We start from the raw sequence: 14768 nt of genomic DNA on the forward strand, positions 1-14768 counted from the left end.
CAACGTGATTAAGGCCTAGGGCTCTGGAGATCAACAGTCTAATTTAAATCTTTCACTCTTAGGATGCAAGCTTGGGAAAATTATTCAACCTCTGCATCTGTTTCCATTCAGAATTAAGAGGTTAAGATACAAACCTAATTCAAAGTGTTATTTCAAATGGATTCTAACTTTTAACTGATCAGAGAATATGTGAATGCACTTTGAAATTAAGAATGGTTTTTTTCATGAAGCAAGTGTAACGGCAGACTATGAACTATTGAAAGCTAACCAAATATCTTTGATTTCTATTCTTGTTGAAATTACAAACTGCCAGGGTTTTTCTTAATTGTTCAGTTATGGACCATAAAATAATCCCCTAAAATGGTCAGTAACATCTACTCAGTGACTTGGGATAATAAAGTTACCACTTCAAGCTTTGTGTATTCACCTGAATAGTCAGGGAACTTTCACCTATTTTATTTAGGTTTTCATTTTTTCAAATTCCAACCAGAAGCTAAATACAATTGGAAATGGTAAGCACTAGTTTTACTCCAAAGGAGTAGGATCATTCAGATTTACTCCAATAAAAGTATGCAACCCTTAAGCAAAGCTTTTCTTCATTTAAAAGAAAAAAAAAAAAAAAAAACAAAGAAAAAAAACCCCAAAAACTATACAGTAGTCTTTCCTCATGTTCATTGCACAAAATGAGTTCTACTAGAACTTTGACACTCTGGTCATTTTTACAATTTTTAAATCCCAACTTTAAAAAATGTTTTCCTATTCCAAAAATCCCTCATAACTTTTTCTTTAGGATGGTGTAGAAACCAGTATTTCTGCACAATTTATTGGAATTTTCTTTGTAATTAAAATCTCTTCTCTTTAACACCAAAAAACAAAACAAAAACCAAAAGTAAAGTCCTCTACCTATCACGGTTTCTGCAGCTATGAATGTATTTCTCAGTTTTATAGCTGCTTTTAGCTACTTCAGACTCCAGATCTGCTTTAATGAGTATAAATGCATCCACACTCAGCAGAATACTTTTATAACAGCAACTTGGGGAAAGAGATCTGGGAAAAAAATACATGTATTTATGAGTACCAAGAAACATAAACATGGCCCAGTAAAATGAGGCAAGAATGCCTATAATGAGATGCTTTTTTCATTTAAGATTTCTTTCCCACAGTTGTACTTTAAACAACCACTTCTGGTCATTAGAATGAATCTGATAGTGCTCTGGAACAATGGTGATCATAGCAAAGCTATTAAGTTTTTTTCAACGTTACTTATACCTGTTACATTCATTTCTCACCCTCTCAATACTGATGACAGATGTCAAAGAGGCAAAACCAGCACAAATGGGAAGACCATCAAAAAATGAGTATCACCTTGTGCTTTCAGATACATTTAAGCATATCAGTGTACAACAGTCCTTCACTTCACATTTTTAGTAAGATGCTGATGCAGTGCAGCAAGTATGCAAAGCATCTTCTTTCACACAGTCCGTGCAGAAGACATCTAATTTTTTTTTTTAAGTTCTGAGATACAAATGATTAAAAAAAAAAAAAAAAAAATCCAGGATGAACGAGTTTCAAAATGCATAGTGTTCTGTGCATGAGTCCATTTTCTTCAAACTCTGAAAAAATAAAGTGGTAAGAAAACAAGAAAAACAATTGCTGCTGCATTCTCTGATCTTCATTTTGCTGGTCGGCCCTTTATTCTGGCATGTAAGGACGGAGGTGATCCTCTATGGTGCCAACTGCCCAATGGGTGAGCTGTTCCTGTGGCAGGTAGAGGCAGATGCTGCATAACTTGAAGATTGTAGCTTTGTTTTTTGGAGTCTAGGAAGGAAAAATTTTTTAATATTTTTAGTAAGACTTGAATCTAATTATTATTTGAAGGTTAAATTTAGGGAGAACCTATGGCACACTAAAAGCCTTCAGAATAAGTGATAAATTACCATTTTAGCTAGTCTAGCAATCTAGTAAGGAAGATCATCTTTCCATACAAGGCACAAAAAAAAAGTAAAGATTATTGTAAACTAAATGCATAGAAAATTTATGCAGAATTATAAAAAGTTATTAAGTCAACCAAAGGCTGCTTGCTAAAAGAAATTAATGTTAAAGGCATTTCATGGAAACAGATCAGACTTCTAGTCATGTTTTTGTGTATAGGGAGTCAGCAGGAGTTGAAGCCAGGGAGATAATTAGACATGGGTTAAGTTCTAAGCATATCCTCTGGGGTTAGGGACCGGAAAGCCAAAGTGTGACCAACTAAATCAAACTCTTTTCTTTTAAAAGTATTTACCACTCAATCATCTAACTTAAGGATAACATGTACTATGTGCTAGAAAGCCAGTAACTGTGGCTAACTACTAAAACTGGTTGAAGCCATTTACTGGCTAACTATGGCCAGTAAATGGAAGATAGGATCTAAATAAAACTGATTGCAAAGTTCATCTTTTTCTGAGCATCTAAGACTGACTTGCTCATGAGGCAGTCCATTTATGTCAATGAATGTGTAATATGTATATAGACTAGTTCATTTTGTAGATCTTTTGAGGTGCTAGGGATTGAAAACAGGGCCTTGTGTATACTAACGAGCACTGCAGAGCTACACTCTGGTCCCTCAGTTAATTATGAAGCTCACAGGAAGCTTATGAAAATTATTTGCTCAACCGAAAGAACATGTTCACAGAAGTTTATTTGTCCAAAATCACATAGCCAGCAAGTGGCTGCTCTAAGAATCCACCAACTCCAAGGAATAAGATGTTGTGCTCCATTTGTGCACTATGTCAAAATGCATTCTACTGCAAAATAAATTACAAAAAAGAATAAAAAGAATCCTCCAACTCTAGACCTGCACCTTTCTACCACCTGGCCATCCAAGATTATCCTTTGGTTAACCCTTGTTACTTATGAAAAAAAGGCACAAGCTAGATGATTTTGATCAATTTATTTATTTCCTTAGCTATAATTAGGGGAGTTAATACCGATATCCTCAGGATTATCGAGGGTTAAATGAGTTCATCCATGTATAGCTCTTAGTGTAGAGCTGAGCACAAAGTGTTTTGGGCCACTATCGTTTCAATTTCCTTTACAAATTAACGCTGCAGTTAATTCTTCTAACAGGCAAATGTGGCCACACACATGTTCAGCTTATGAAGATCAAGAACAGAATCTGAATGGAGGAAGAGGACTAAGAGCATCAAAGACCAAGTTTGTTGACAACCATTCCCGTTTCCTGGGACTGAAGAGTTTCCAGGACTTGAGACTTTCAGTACTATACTGGGATACTCTATGCAATACGAGATAGTCACCTACCTACAACCCAAATTTGGTTTATAAAGTTAAATTTTTCATCAGGATTCAAGCTGCTTAATTCATAGAAAAGATGTGTCCTTGATTCCTAACAGGAAATAATTTATTATAATAAGTAGCATCCCGGGGCTGGGGATATGGCTCAAGCGGTATTGCGCTCGCCTGTCATGCGTGTGGCCCCGGTTCGATCCTCAGCACCACATACAAACAAAGATGTTGTGTCCGCCGAGAACTAAAAAATAAATATTAAAAAAAAAAAAAATTCTCTCACTCTCTCTCTCATTCTTAAAAAAAAAAAAAAAAATAAGTAGCATCCCAAAGTCATGGCTATATAGTGCTAATTTTTCTTAATATATTCACATGAAAATGAAGTTTGGTTCCTCTATGCTAGCTATTACAGCTTCTGTGAGAAAAACCTGTGCTTTAGAGTCCACTATAATTCAGGAACTTTTAAAACTGAATAAAACTAGCAAAACTGCCTGCTATACAGAACACTTCCTCAAGAAATAATTTAAAGGACACATAAACAAAAAAAAAGGAAAAATAAAGAGTCAACTTCAGGGGCTAGGGTTGTGGCTCAGCAGTAGAGTGCTTGCCTAGCACATGAGAGGTGCTGGGTTCGATCCTCAACACCTCATAAAAATAAAATAAAGGTATTATGTCCAACTACAACTAAAATATAAATATATATATATGCTCATTTTTTCCCCAATCACGTTTTTCTGTATGGCTTCCTCAAAAGCGTCCACCAATATTAACTTTCCTTTTAATTCCTAGTTCTTTGATTTGCTCCTATACCATATACTTACTTTATGTTCTGTACGCTAAAAAGCACATGTTGAATCTTCCCAAGCAGCCTGTTAGCTCCTCAGAGACAAGCTATGATTCGACATTGTATTTTTCAGTTTGCACACATTCTCTCTTACATAAACATATGGTCTGCAATGTAATGAGTACTAAAACATACTTTACTTATATCACCTTCTCCATTATGTCTTCTCTAGTGCCCTACCTTAAAAATTTGAGCCATAGTTTATCTTTTCTTTTTCTCTTGCACTAATTTTTTAATATAGAATGTACCTCATCCTTTTAGATCTTTATTTTAAAAGGCCTACATCATCAGTACTTCTCAAAATAGGGTTAGGAATCACTTGAAAATGCAGATTCTGATTAAGCAGGAGTAGAGTAGGGACTGAGAGTCTATATTTTAATAAGTTCCTAGGTAATATTCACCTGTTGACCATATACCCTACATTGATGTTTGCATAAGAACTTTCAAAATAGTTCACCAGGAAGTTCTAATATACAGCACAATTTAGGAACTTCTAGAGTAAGAAGTACAGTATTTGTTTCTTGTTTTTAAAATAACTTCAAAAAACAAGGCAGTATTGAGGTGGCAAAACAATTAAGTATCTTACTTAGAAAACAGTTTTAATAACCAACAAAGCCTTTCACGAGTTCCAAAGTTGTTCTCAAATTACCTTACCTGCAAGTGCTGTCTGTCAATGAAGAGAAACATTGACTGGTTGGGATTGTTGACAACAATTCCAGTCTTGTCCTTGCGGCTCAGTACATGCAGAAACTGTTTCTCATAGTCACCGTGATGAAACTCAAATTTGGCCTAGTTAAAACACACAAATGTTTATTTTTTTATTAGTTGTTCAAAACATTACAAAGCTCTTGACATCATATTTCATACACTTGATTCAAGTGGGTTATGAAATCCCATTTTTACCCCATATACAGACTGCAGAATCACATCGGTTACACATCCACGTTTTTACATACTGCCATACTAGTGTCTGTTGTATTCTGCTGCCCTTCCTATCCTCTACTATCCCCCTCCCCTCCCATCTTCTCTCTCTACCCCATCTACTGTAATTCATTTCTCCCTTTCCCCTCACTTCCTCTTATATGTAATTTTGTATAACAATGAGGGTCCATACAAATGTTTATGTAACTACAAATGTTAAGACTATCTGAAACACTTGCTGAACTCATTCCCACATACCTGTGCTGTCCAATATATAGCCAACAGCCACACATGGCTACTTAAACTAAGATATATTAGTCACATTTGGCTACTGGCCACTACTTTAAACAATCTCAGACAAAAGACATTTCCTTCACTGTAGAAAGTTCTACTGGACAGTACTGTTATAATTTGATCTTCAAAGAAGCTCTACATCAACATGACTAAATCCTAATAATGATCTTAGAGCGAGGTTTCATAAAATCTCACTTGCAAACCTACTTGGCCCAAGGCTCACACCACAGTACTTTAAACTCCAATGACCTTTGGGAGACAAACTCTAATTGCTCTTAGGATTACAAGTTCAAGGCCAGCCTCAGCAAAAAAGCAAGGCCCTAAAAAAATTTAGTGAGACAACACCTCAAAAAATAAAAAGGGCTGGGGAATGTGGTCCAGTGGTAAAGCTTCCCTGGGTTTAATCCCCACTACAAAAAAAAAAAAAGAAAAGAAAAAAAAATCTGTCTTTCTATCCCAGCTGTGTATCTCAGCAGTTATGTAACTGTTTCTAAGTATTCTAAACTTCTGTTTTCTCATCTATAAGGATCTAACCCATTACTCAAAGACAGTCAAGGAGCATTAACTGAAATGTGATGCCCAGGTGTGAAATACACTTCCACTTCTCACACAGATGGACTTCTGAGGGTGTATAAACCCCTTCAATATTTTTTCACTTGGTACTGGGAATGGAACCCAGGACTTCACGAATGCTAGACAAACACTCTACCAGGCTGGGGATATAGCTCAGTTGGTAGAGTGCTTGCCTCACATGCACAGGGTCCTCCTGGGTTTAATTCCCAGCACCACAAAAAAAAAAAAAAAAAAAAAAAAAAAAAAGAATTCATTAAGAATATTCTTTCAATCTTAATGTGAGGAAGAAAAAACTTCATCCTTCCACAAAATGTATCTGGGCAACAGGAAGGGACAAATGCTGAGTGAAAAAGACCAAATGGAGAATTCAAGAAACTATGAAACCTTTGATGATCTATGTAAATAATACTGAAGTGTAAAAAATTGTTCCTTTTTGCATTTACTGAAGAACTAAGTATTTATATTTAAGGCCTTCCTTTCTAGATATTCACATACAGCTCACCTTCTGTATTCATGAATTTCCATGTCTGCAAACTCAACCAATTCCAGATAAAAAAATATTTGGGAAAAAACTGTATCTGTACTGAACGTACAGTTTTTTCTTAGTCCATTATTCCTTAAACAAAATATAACCACTATTTACATAGTATTTACGCTGTGTTAGGTATTATAAGCAATCAAAAGATGATTTAAAATATACAGGAGGTAGGCTGGGATTGTAGCTCAGTGGAAGAGCACTTGCCTAGCTACGTGTGAGACACTGGGTTCAATCCTCAGCACCATGTAAATAAGTAAAATAAAGGTTCATTGACAACTAAAATTAAACATACATATAATATATATAGGTGGTTATATGCAAATAATACGTTTCATATAAGAAACTGAATTTCAATAAGGGTCCTGGAACTAATCCCCACAGGATACCTAGGAATGATGATACTTGACATTACTTCAGGGAGAGCCAGGTGCAGTGCACTTGCCTGTAATCCCAGTGAATTGGGAGGCTGAGGCAGGAGGAACACCAAGTTCAACTTAGTGAAACCCTGTCCCAAAAAATAAAAGGTAAAAATGGCTGGGAATGTGGCTCAGTGATTAAGCACTCCTGGGTTCAATCCCTGATACCACCCCCAATCCCCCCACCAAAAAAGATAAATTAAATATCTTTCAGAGGTACTGTGATGGGCTGGACATGCAGCTCAGAGGTAGAGCACTTGCCTTACATATGCAAAGCCCCTAGGCTGGATTACTAGCATTACAAAAATTAAAAATAAAAACACTGTGCACAATAAGGAGACCTTCCTTTCTTCCAATCAGAAATCAAGAACTAAAGAACAAAAACTGGTCTGGGAATATGGCTCGGTGGTTGCATGCTTGCCTACCATGTGCAAGGAAGGCCCTGGGTTCAACTGCCCACACCTCGGGGAAGAATAAAAAACAAAAACCCTACCAACACCTCTGACGAGCGGTTAGAACTGAGGCACACTGCTCTGCAACTACACACATTCATTCTCTATTCTGATTCTCATCCTTTTTATATTCAACTTATATTCTCTAGCATATTCATCTCACTCAGATACTATATATTAAAAACAACTTAATATAATATTTGTTACCATATTTAACCTATGACCTATCTATAAAAATTATTATGAAATGAATCTTAGATGTATAGTTATATTATCATGGAAGTAGATGAGTATAACAACTTCTACAGGGGGATAGTAGAGGATAAGAAAGGTAGCAGAATACAACAGTTACTATTATGGCATTATGTAAAAATGTGGATGTGTAACTGATGTGATCCTGCAATCTTTGTAATGTTTTGAATAACCAATAAAAAAAAAAAATTCTACAGTCTATTCACACACAAAAGCACTACAAAGACAAATATTTTAAAGTGACAAAATAATTTTCATATTCCTAAATATTCAGCTTTTAGAATAAACCTTCCACTATTAAATTTAGTATACTTAAAATGGTTCCTGAAATGCCATTCTTTGACTGTGAAAGTATGCTCACTGTAGAAAATTATGGAGATGTACCCACCTGGTTTACCACAAATCATAATTAACATTTTTGCAGATTTTCTATGTCTACAAAATAAATTTACAAATATAAGGAGGACCAACACATAAGTGTCTTGAACTAACATTAGAAATTGTCTAATACACCAAATGACAGAAGTCAGCACAATGTTAAGGTCAATTAAAATCTAATACTAGGGGGCAAGGAGTGTAGAATACATGAATAACATATATAGGGCCCTGTTTCAACTTCTAACACCAAAAACAATGCTAAACTTATTTCTCTCCTGTAGAGTTTCATTTTTTTTTTTTAAAGAGAGAGTGGGACAGAGAGAGAGAGAATTTTTCAATATTTATTTTCTAGTTTTCGGCGGACACAACATCTTTGTATGTGGTGCTGAGGATCGAACCCGGGCCGCACGCACGCCAGACGAGCGCGCTACCGCTTGAGCCACATCCCCAGCCCACACATCAGTTTCTAGAACACTTTTTTAAAAAACCCATTTTAGGAGTACGCATGATACGGGTCAGATATTCTGAAGCTCATCCATCAGCTCCCTCTGTAAATAAAATGTCTACCTTAAAAGATTTTCTCTGGCCAGACATGGTGGCAAATGCCAATAATCCCAGAAATTCAAGGGGCTGAGGCAGGAGAATTTGAGGTCAGCCTTGGCCACTAAGTGAGACTTGTCTCAAAAAATAAGGGCAGGGGGTGTAACTCAGTGGTAATGTATGCCTGTGTTCAAACCTCAGTACCATGGAAGACTTCCTCTGTCCACAATTTCAAAGATATATTAGACAGAATAACCTCAATCTCAAAGAGTCCAAAACTTCAAATACTTTCCTTCTCTTACATCATAATAGTCAAAAGAACAGGAAGGACTCATGAAATAAAACTATTAGGAAGTATATACGCAACGAATTTCTCAAGTCAGACCTTACTCAACAGTTTTAACTTGTTAATTTTAGAATAAAATACCTGAACAGGCCTAAAAGGCTCATCAGATTCCTTCCATCTGGAAAACAGGAGACAGACAATTTTCTCAATGTCATTCCGAGGCCAAAGAATGAAATCCATCTCCTGAGTACAGCCAATTACATCCTATAAAATAACAATTTTTTTCTTTTAAAAGAAACAAAACTGTAACAAGCAACAATTATAAGTTTGACTACAAAAACACTGTACAAAAGACCTATCATACCATTTTATATCTTAAGAGATAACAGTAATAGGCCTACACAATTTGAATAGATAGCTCGTGACCCAATTTCAATTTTTATCTTGTGTTGTCCACACATTCAGTTCAATGTTCCTCATATGAAGTCCCAGATTCAGCAGAGCATGACATAAACCCATTTCATAAAGGTATCTTCAAACTCCTAATATGAATCAGTTAAAATGCTATTTTTGTTAGGTTTGACAGCAAACCACTTTTCTTCATTCCTGCTCCTACTCTCCATTGACACAGCTGGTGTTTCCATCTCCGTGCCTATTCTCCATTATCATAGCCAGTATATGTATTCTCAAAGGCCCAAGAACCTCTTACAGACCAATATAGTTATCTCTAATCTCTACCATTCCCTCACCCCAACTAATTGTGGGTATCTCTTGCTAAAGTATGCCCAGATTAACTTTCATTGTATTACCCAAGTTTAGAAGGTTGGCAGGAGAACTTCTAAATTTCCTATTTAAGAGAAACCCAAAACAGTATTCTTCTCAATAACCGTGTACACCCTGAACAGCATAATACCACATAAGCAGTTACTCATCTTTTATCTGAAGTCAACTTGGACTACATTTAAACCATCTTCAACTCATGCTGGACTGTCATCATTGATATTACCTGAACTTTGTCTTGTTTGGTTAATTTATTATTCACTTTTATCCCTTTCCCCTATTGTCAAGCTGTTTTATATTAATATATTCAGTGTTTACCATATAGTTTTTATATATGTTCTTATAAACTATATGTGAAAGGATAAATTAATTGTAGTGAACCTATTAGATGGTATTATTTTTTTCATTTTTTTTCCTCTTGGCCCTTTGATTTTATGCATGCACATCCAGTCAATTGCTTATAAGTTATACTTATTATAACTCATAATTATAAGAAATACTTTTACTAAAGAAAAACATTTGGTAAAAAGAAGAAATCCATCACAATAGTCACTACCCATTTTCAGGGGGGGAAAATGCAAGTTTAACTCACAAAACTTACCTCACCCACTAGGTCACAACTTGACAACAGAACTCACCCTTCTCATAGACTGGTAACGAGGAGCATGGAGCTGTACCACATCCTTTTGTAAAAGCTCTATGGAACTTTCCAAGGAATAGCTGGAATCTCGCACACCTTTCAGGATATTTTCTTCATAATTATTTGTCATGACTGGTATAACCTCAGACACTTCAAAAAGTGCTGATTTTTTCTTCTAAAAGAAAAAAAAAAAAGGTATTAACCCATGGGGAGTACAGTCTTTAAACACCCAGCTCATAATGTTAAGTATCTTTATTTTCAGCTTTGCTTCTCTTTTTCTTTTAGTATTATGGTATTCATAACAAGTACTTAGTTTAGTAATTTTTAAATACTATGAGAAACACACAACTCTAAAGTTTAAAAAAAATACAATTACATGTCTTGGTATAATTTCACTTAAGATTCTATAAGCTAAATTTAAAAGCAGCCATTCAAATATTTTCATTTTTTAAATGGGTCAATTTTACTATTCCTTCTGAATATATATAACCTCAAATATCAATATTTGAAGAAAAAAATGTACACCAAATTATGTTTCAATGTTAGTCAAGATCAAGTGCTCATCACCAACTAGTTTATAAAGTTCTTCACTAGTGAAGTATAGGTCATGAACTATTCAAGGCAATTGTATGAACATCTATTCATAGAATAAAAGCATATCTTCACAAAAATTAAAACAGATGATACAAAGATCTAGTTTCACCACTTATATCTTGGATTTAGAGAAGCTACGTATAGCATCTCCAACTAATATCTGGTCTTTTGAATTCTGCAGTCAACTTGTTAAAAAACAAAAAGCACAAGAGGAAATAAGTTCTTAGTACTTCAAAGCAAATTACTTTGAAACCACTTTGCAATGCTATTTATCACTCCAGTAATTAAGTGTGTTCTTAATTACCAATAGCTTTTAGAGTTAAGAGTACAGTAACAATTCATAAAACTTCCATATACTAAATGCCACACCGATGCTTTTCTGATTTGAAATTAGTTCATCATTTAAAGTGAGAAAAAAAAAGAAATCAAAGCAGCACTTCTTTACATTCATAACCTAATCTCTCATCAAATAGCCTTGTTGATAATTTAAGAAACTGTTAAGGTGCCAAAAATTGTGCTTTCATCACTTTCACCTTGACCAGCTAAACCTCATCATTTACTATTTAGCTGTGAAACTAATCAAATAAGACAAAAAAAAATTAAACTTCATGTCATTTTGAATTTAAAAAATAAACACTTTAAAACACAAACTAACCATTTTCAATATTTAGCTAATTCTAAAATTAAAGTCAATATTCTAATTCATTAAATGAACCATGAATAAAGAAATAGGCTAACTTTAGAATATGAACATTGATTCCAACTTAACACTTTCAAACATCCTATTTTACATTAGATAAATTTAGTTATAAAGTTCCCTGGGTTGCTCCACATAAAGTTTTACAATGTTACACAGTCTGTGTCAACTAAATGGATACTACTAAGCTTTAGAATTAAGCATATCCAAACCAATTAATACTTCAAGCCCTTCCATTGATAATTTTGCCACAACTGCTCCAATAGCAGAACCAGCCATAAGGGTAAAAAAACAAAGCATACAAAATAATTTTCTCCAACCACTCTTTGAACTGATATTCATAAATTATTTAAGAGTAACAACTAATATACACTTACAATAATCACTTGTGCTAATTCACATTAAGAACTTTAAATTACCTTCTCCTTGAACACAAAGGCAATATACATCTTGAAGTCAAACTGGTCAGCTAGAGATTCTTTTTTCTTTCTAAGCTGAGCACGAAGTCTGTTCAGCGCTTGTTTCTTCCGGGAGTTTGGGTCCCCCATTTTGAAATACAGGTGGTACTAAAGCCTTTGGAAATTGTCACTAAACTATGGGCACTTTTTCTTAAGACTCAAGTACAACAGAAACAAGTCATTTTTTTTTTCCTGCTAATATGATTGAATAGCTAAAATCACGACTGTAACCCCAAAACTGCACCTTCTGGCAATATTAGCAGACTGTCATATTACAGGGTCAAGAAACAAAAGCTGCTGTCCAGTCATGTCTGGACAATAATGTTTGGGGATTGATGGGGAAAAGGAAGGGGAATAAGGAAAGAGGAGAAAGTATTTGAACTAACTTTCTGGAAAACACATTTGGCTTCACTGCTAAAATAAAGGCTTTGAGGGGAAATGAAAAGCCTATTGTCAGGATTTAGGTGTGCAGTAAAACACAGCTGACACCAGTCCAATCCTTGAAACCCATTCGAATTTTCCCCCTTTAGAAAAGGGATTAAGAAAAGGAATGGGGAGGGAGAAAGTGTGATCCTTGTTTTTCAAATACCAAAAAAAAAAAAAAAAACAAAAACAAAACAAAACAAAAAAAACACCAAAACAGGGTAGGTGAATGAAACTGAAATATCCAATTGGATTTTACCCAGCCAGATCCATGGCTGTAGTACCTAATTAGTTCTTAGTTATTTCAGATTTCACTATTGCTATGTATCGTCAGTGCTTGTTATTGATTACACTTGGTGGTGAGCAAAGAGAAAAGTGCAAAATCAGTAGAGAAAGAAGGGGAGAGGTACAGAGTTTCCCTGCAATCAACTACAGTGTACACCGGGGGCGGACAGCTGTTGCCCAAAGGAGCCATGAGAAAAAACAGCGGAGTCATTACCAACTTCCCCATCACCCACATTTTCACCCTCAGGCGGCTGCTAGTGCTGCTGCCAAGGAGAACCATGATGGCAGAGGGAAAAGGGGTGTACTGCAGGACAGCAACTGCTCCGGCTCTGCGGTCAGACCTGGTCGATGCCCGGGACCCCAACGCGCTCAGCCCTGCGCCCGAGTCCTACATCCCCCAGGGAGCCTCCCTGAGCGTGCGCCCCGTTCGGGATGGGGGAGTGCGACTTATCTTCTCGAGAGCATGGCTGAGGCCAAGGTGGCGGGCTCTCCCAAATCCCGGGCGGCGCCCGGGGACCACCTGCCGTCCACCCCCCAGGTCCCGCCCCCGCCCTTGCCTTCAGCGGCAGCGACTCACTCGCACCACGGGAGACACAGGAGCACTCGGGTTCTCACTCATTTCATCGTGGAAACAACTCCCGCCCGGGTAGAGGAGGCGGGAGAGGGTAAGTGGGGAGGGTCAGTGGGAAGAAAAGAAGATAATCGTGTTAATAGCAGTGACTTTGTGAAGTAGGCCCACCCCCCACCCCCCCAAGAAAATCGAGCTCCCGGTCGGGCCGCTCTCGCGCTCAGCAGACCATGTTGGCGGGGTGTGCGTGGCAGGGCGGGTCGCGGGCGGTCTCGGGCGGGCGGGCGACCGTGCCCGCGGCAGGGGCTCGGCCGGCGGGGCGGGCGCGGCCTCTAGCCGCAGCCTGCGGGCGGAGCGGCGGCGGCGGCGGAGGCGGCGGCGGCGGCGGGGGCGCTGCTCGTGGCGCGGGCGGGAGCCATGTCAAGAGAACACCACCAGCCAGCTGCGCCCCTCCATGCCCGCTGCGCAGCGCTCGGAGGCCCGGCCGCCCGCGCTGCTGCCGCCGCTCGGCCCCCGCCTGGGACCCATAGTCTGCTCGGCGCGCCGGCGGCGAAGGGAGGGCGGCGGGAGGAGGAGAGGGGAGCCCTGCGCTAAGGTCAGTCCGCGAAGCGAGCCCCGCAAAGTTATTTCAGTTCGAGCATCGGATCGCAAGTCCGTCCCCCCACAGTCGCTGGCGGCTCCGGAGAGGCCGAGAGGACCCGAGAGCGGGCGCCGGAAGGCGGGTGCGCGTCGCGGCAGCAGAGCCTCGTCCCCACCGGTGGCTGCGGGAGCGGCAGCAGCGTCTAGCGCCTCCCGGTCCGGCGCAGAGTCGCGTTTGAGGAGAGCAGCAAGAACAAACAACTTAAAATGGCAGCGACGGCCGCTGCGTCACCCGCCCGCACCGGCACCGCCCCGCGCCCTCTGCGGCTGCGCGCCGGCGGATTGCACCACCTGCGCGAGAACGGAGGGGGGAGGACCGGAAGCGAGGAGGCGCGCAGGGCTTTCTCAAGAATCGGGGAAGAAAAAAAGAGAGCAGAATAAATAATAAAGGTTGTAAACTGGAGAGCCTGCCTCCAAAGCGAGTTTGAAAAGAGAAACTCCCCTCTTCGCCGACATGGAATCTCCACGAGGCGTGGAAGGGCTCCGGTTACGCCCCCCCGTAGCTCCGTCAGGGCGTCCCAGTCCTCGAGTAGGCTGCTCGCCCCTCCCCTGACGCCACAAACCACGCCCCATCCCCGCCCCACAAAGCACCCGGATGCAGCCGCTCGCCCGGCTTCTCCCCCGCGGCGCAGCCTTGGGCGGGGCATGGTCGGGTCCGGGCTGAGCTGAGCTGGGAGCGGGGAGGGGAGCGGGGAGCGGAGAGGAGATGGGGCGTGTACTTGGGAGGCCGCGGCACGTCCCCACTTCGCTGAGAGCGTCTGTGGTCCTTGTGCGGTTGTGCACCGTGGTAATTTGCGGCGGGAACCGAGAATTCATTTCCAGTGGTGCAGTTTGAACATCGTGCAGCGGAAAGTGGCCGCGTTGGTGCCCCGCGCCTCGCTCCTCGGCCCACGTGCGCGCACCGG

The 14768-nt window shown here is 39.4% G+C and overlaps 1 protein-coding gene across 2 annotated transcripts; it reads right to left on the reverse strand.

Annotated features, from left to right (window-relative positions):
* Window positions 1-414: 414 nt before the first annotated feature.
* On the reverse strand, window positions 415-14095 carry C6H6orf62 (chromosome 6 C6orf62 homolog). 2 transcript variants are annotated; one of them, XM_076859267.2, is made up of 5 exons: window positions 13234-14095; window positions 10198-10374; window positions 8921-9043; window positions 4784-4918; window positions 415-1818 (listed from the first exon to the last, which is right to left on the reverse strand). In XM_076859267.2, the coding sequence occupies exons 1-5, from the start codon at window positions 13273-13275 to the stop codon at window positions 1693-1695; spliced, it is 603 nt and encodes a 200-aa protein (XP_076715382.1). In that variant the 5' UTR covers window positions 13276-14095; the 3' UTR covers window positions 415-1692. The 2 variants fall into 2 exon arrangements, with proteins under 2 accessions (XP_076715382.1, XP_076715381.1); XM_076859266.2 differs by lacking the exon at window positions 13234-14095 and adding an exon at window positions 11910-13227.
* Between the last annotated feature and the right edge of the window lie 673 nt (window positions 14096-14768).

The sequence above is a fragment of the Callospermophilus lateralis genome, chromosome 6 (assembly GCF_048772815.1).
Source record: "Callospermophilus lateralis isolate mCalLat2 chromosome 6, mCalLat2.hap1, whole genome shotgun sequence".
Lineage (NCBI taxonomy): Eukaryota > Metazoa > Chordata > Mammalia > Rodentia > Sciuridae > Callospermophilus > Callospermophilus lateralis.

Excerpts from the sequence above, each read along its gene's own strand:
- C6H6orf62 (XM_076859266.2), bottom strand. The coding sequence starts at position 12,038 with ATGGGGGACCCAAACTCCCGGAAGAAACAAGCGCTGAACAGACTTCGT. Across the intron at positions 9,044-10,197 it reads GTTACCAGTCTATGAGAAGG|GATGTAATTGGCTGTACTCA; the intron begins GTGAGTTCTGTT and ends GTTATTTTATAG. Across the intron at positions 1,819-4,783 it reads TTGACAGACAGCACTTGCAG|ACTCCAAAAAACAAAGCTAC; the intron begins GTAAGGTAATTT and ends TTTCCTTCCTAG.